The sequence below is a fragment of the Pterocles gutturalis genome, unplaced genomic scaffold (genome assembly GCF_000699245.1).
Source record: "Pterocles gutturalis isolate BGI_N339 unplaced genomic scaffold, ASM69924v1 scaffold2196, whole genome shotgun sequence".
NCBI lineage: Eukaryota > Metazoa > Chordata > Aves > Pterocliformes > Pteroclidae > Pterocles > Pterocles gutturalis.
The window spans coordinates 2,185-2,601 of record NW_010097456.1 but is presented as its reverse complement, the minus strand read 5'-3'; the positions used below and the strand labels follow the sequence as shown (position 1 = coordinate 2,601).

Sequence of the window (417 nt, the reverse complement as noted above, 5' to 3'; positions counted from 1 at the left end):
TGGTGCTGGCAGACGGGGACAGCGCTGGGTTCCTCTACCGCCAGTTGCCTTTCCTGGCGTCCCTGCAGAGGAAGGATGGGAAAGCCACTGCCTATGTCTGCAGCAACTTTACCTGCTCCCTGCCCGTCACCTCGACCCAGGAGCTGCGGGGGTTGCTCTGCCCGTGAGCCTGCTGGCCCCTCTGCCTGCAGGAAGGCAAAGGGGGAGAGACACTGTCACGCCAGCCTGGGAATGTCAGAGACCCATAATAAACCCACCTTGGACATCAGCTGCTTTGCCCTTCCCTGCCTGCCTCAGCTCGGGCTCTGCCTGCACGGCTGCTTGGGCAGCATCTCGGCAGAACCGGCTCCGGTCCATGTCGCAGGTTTTGGCAGGGTCAGGAGACACCCCCTGAGGAGCACGTCCTCCCCTGCACCC

General features: G+C 63.5%; 1 protein-coding gene across 1 annotated transcript in view; it reads left to right on the top strand.

The window, feature by feature from the left end:
• Positions 1-167, top strand: part of SPATA20 (spermatogenesis associated 20) — a gene marked incomplete at its 5' end in the record, with an annotated part of 8,734 nt that extends 8,567 nt beyond the window's left edge. Inside the window, one exon of the mRNA XM_010087970.1 lies at positions 1-167. Within this exon, the coding sequence (XP_010086272.1) occupies positions 1-167 (167 nt within the window).
• Between the last annotated feature and the right edge of the window lie 250 nt (positions 168-417).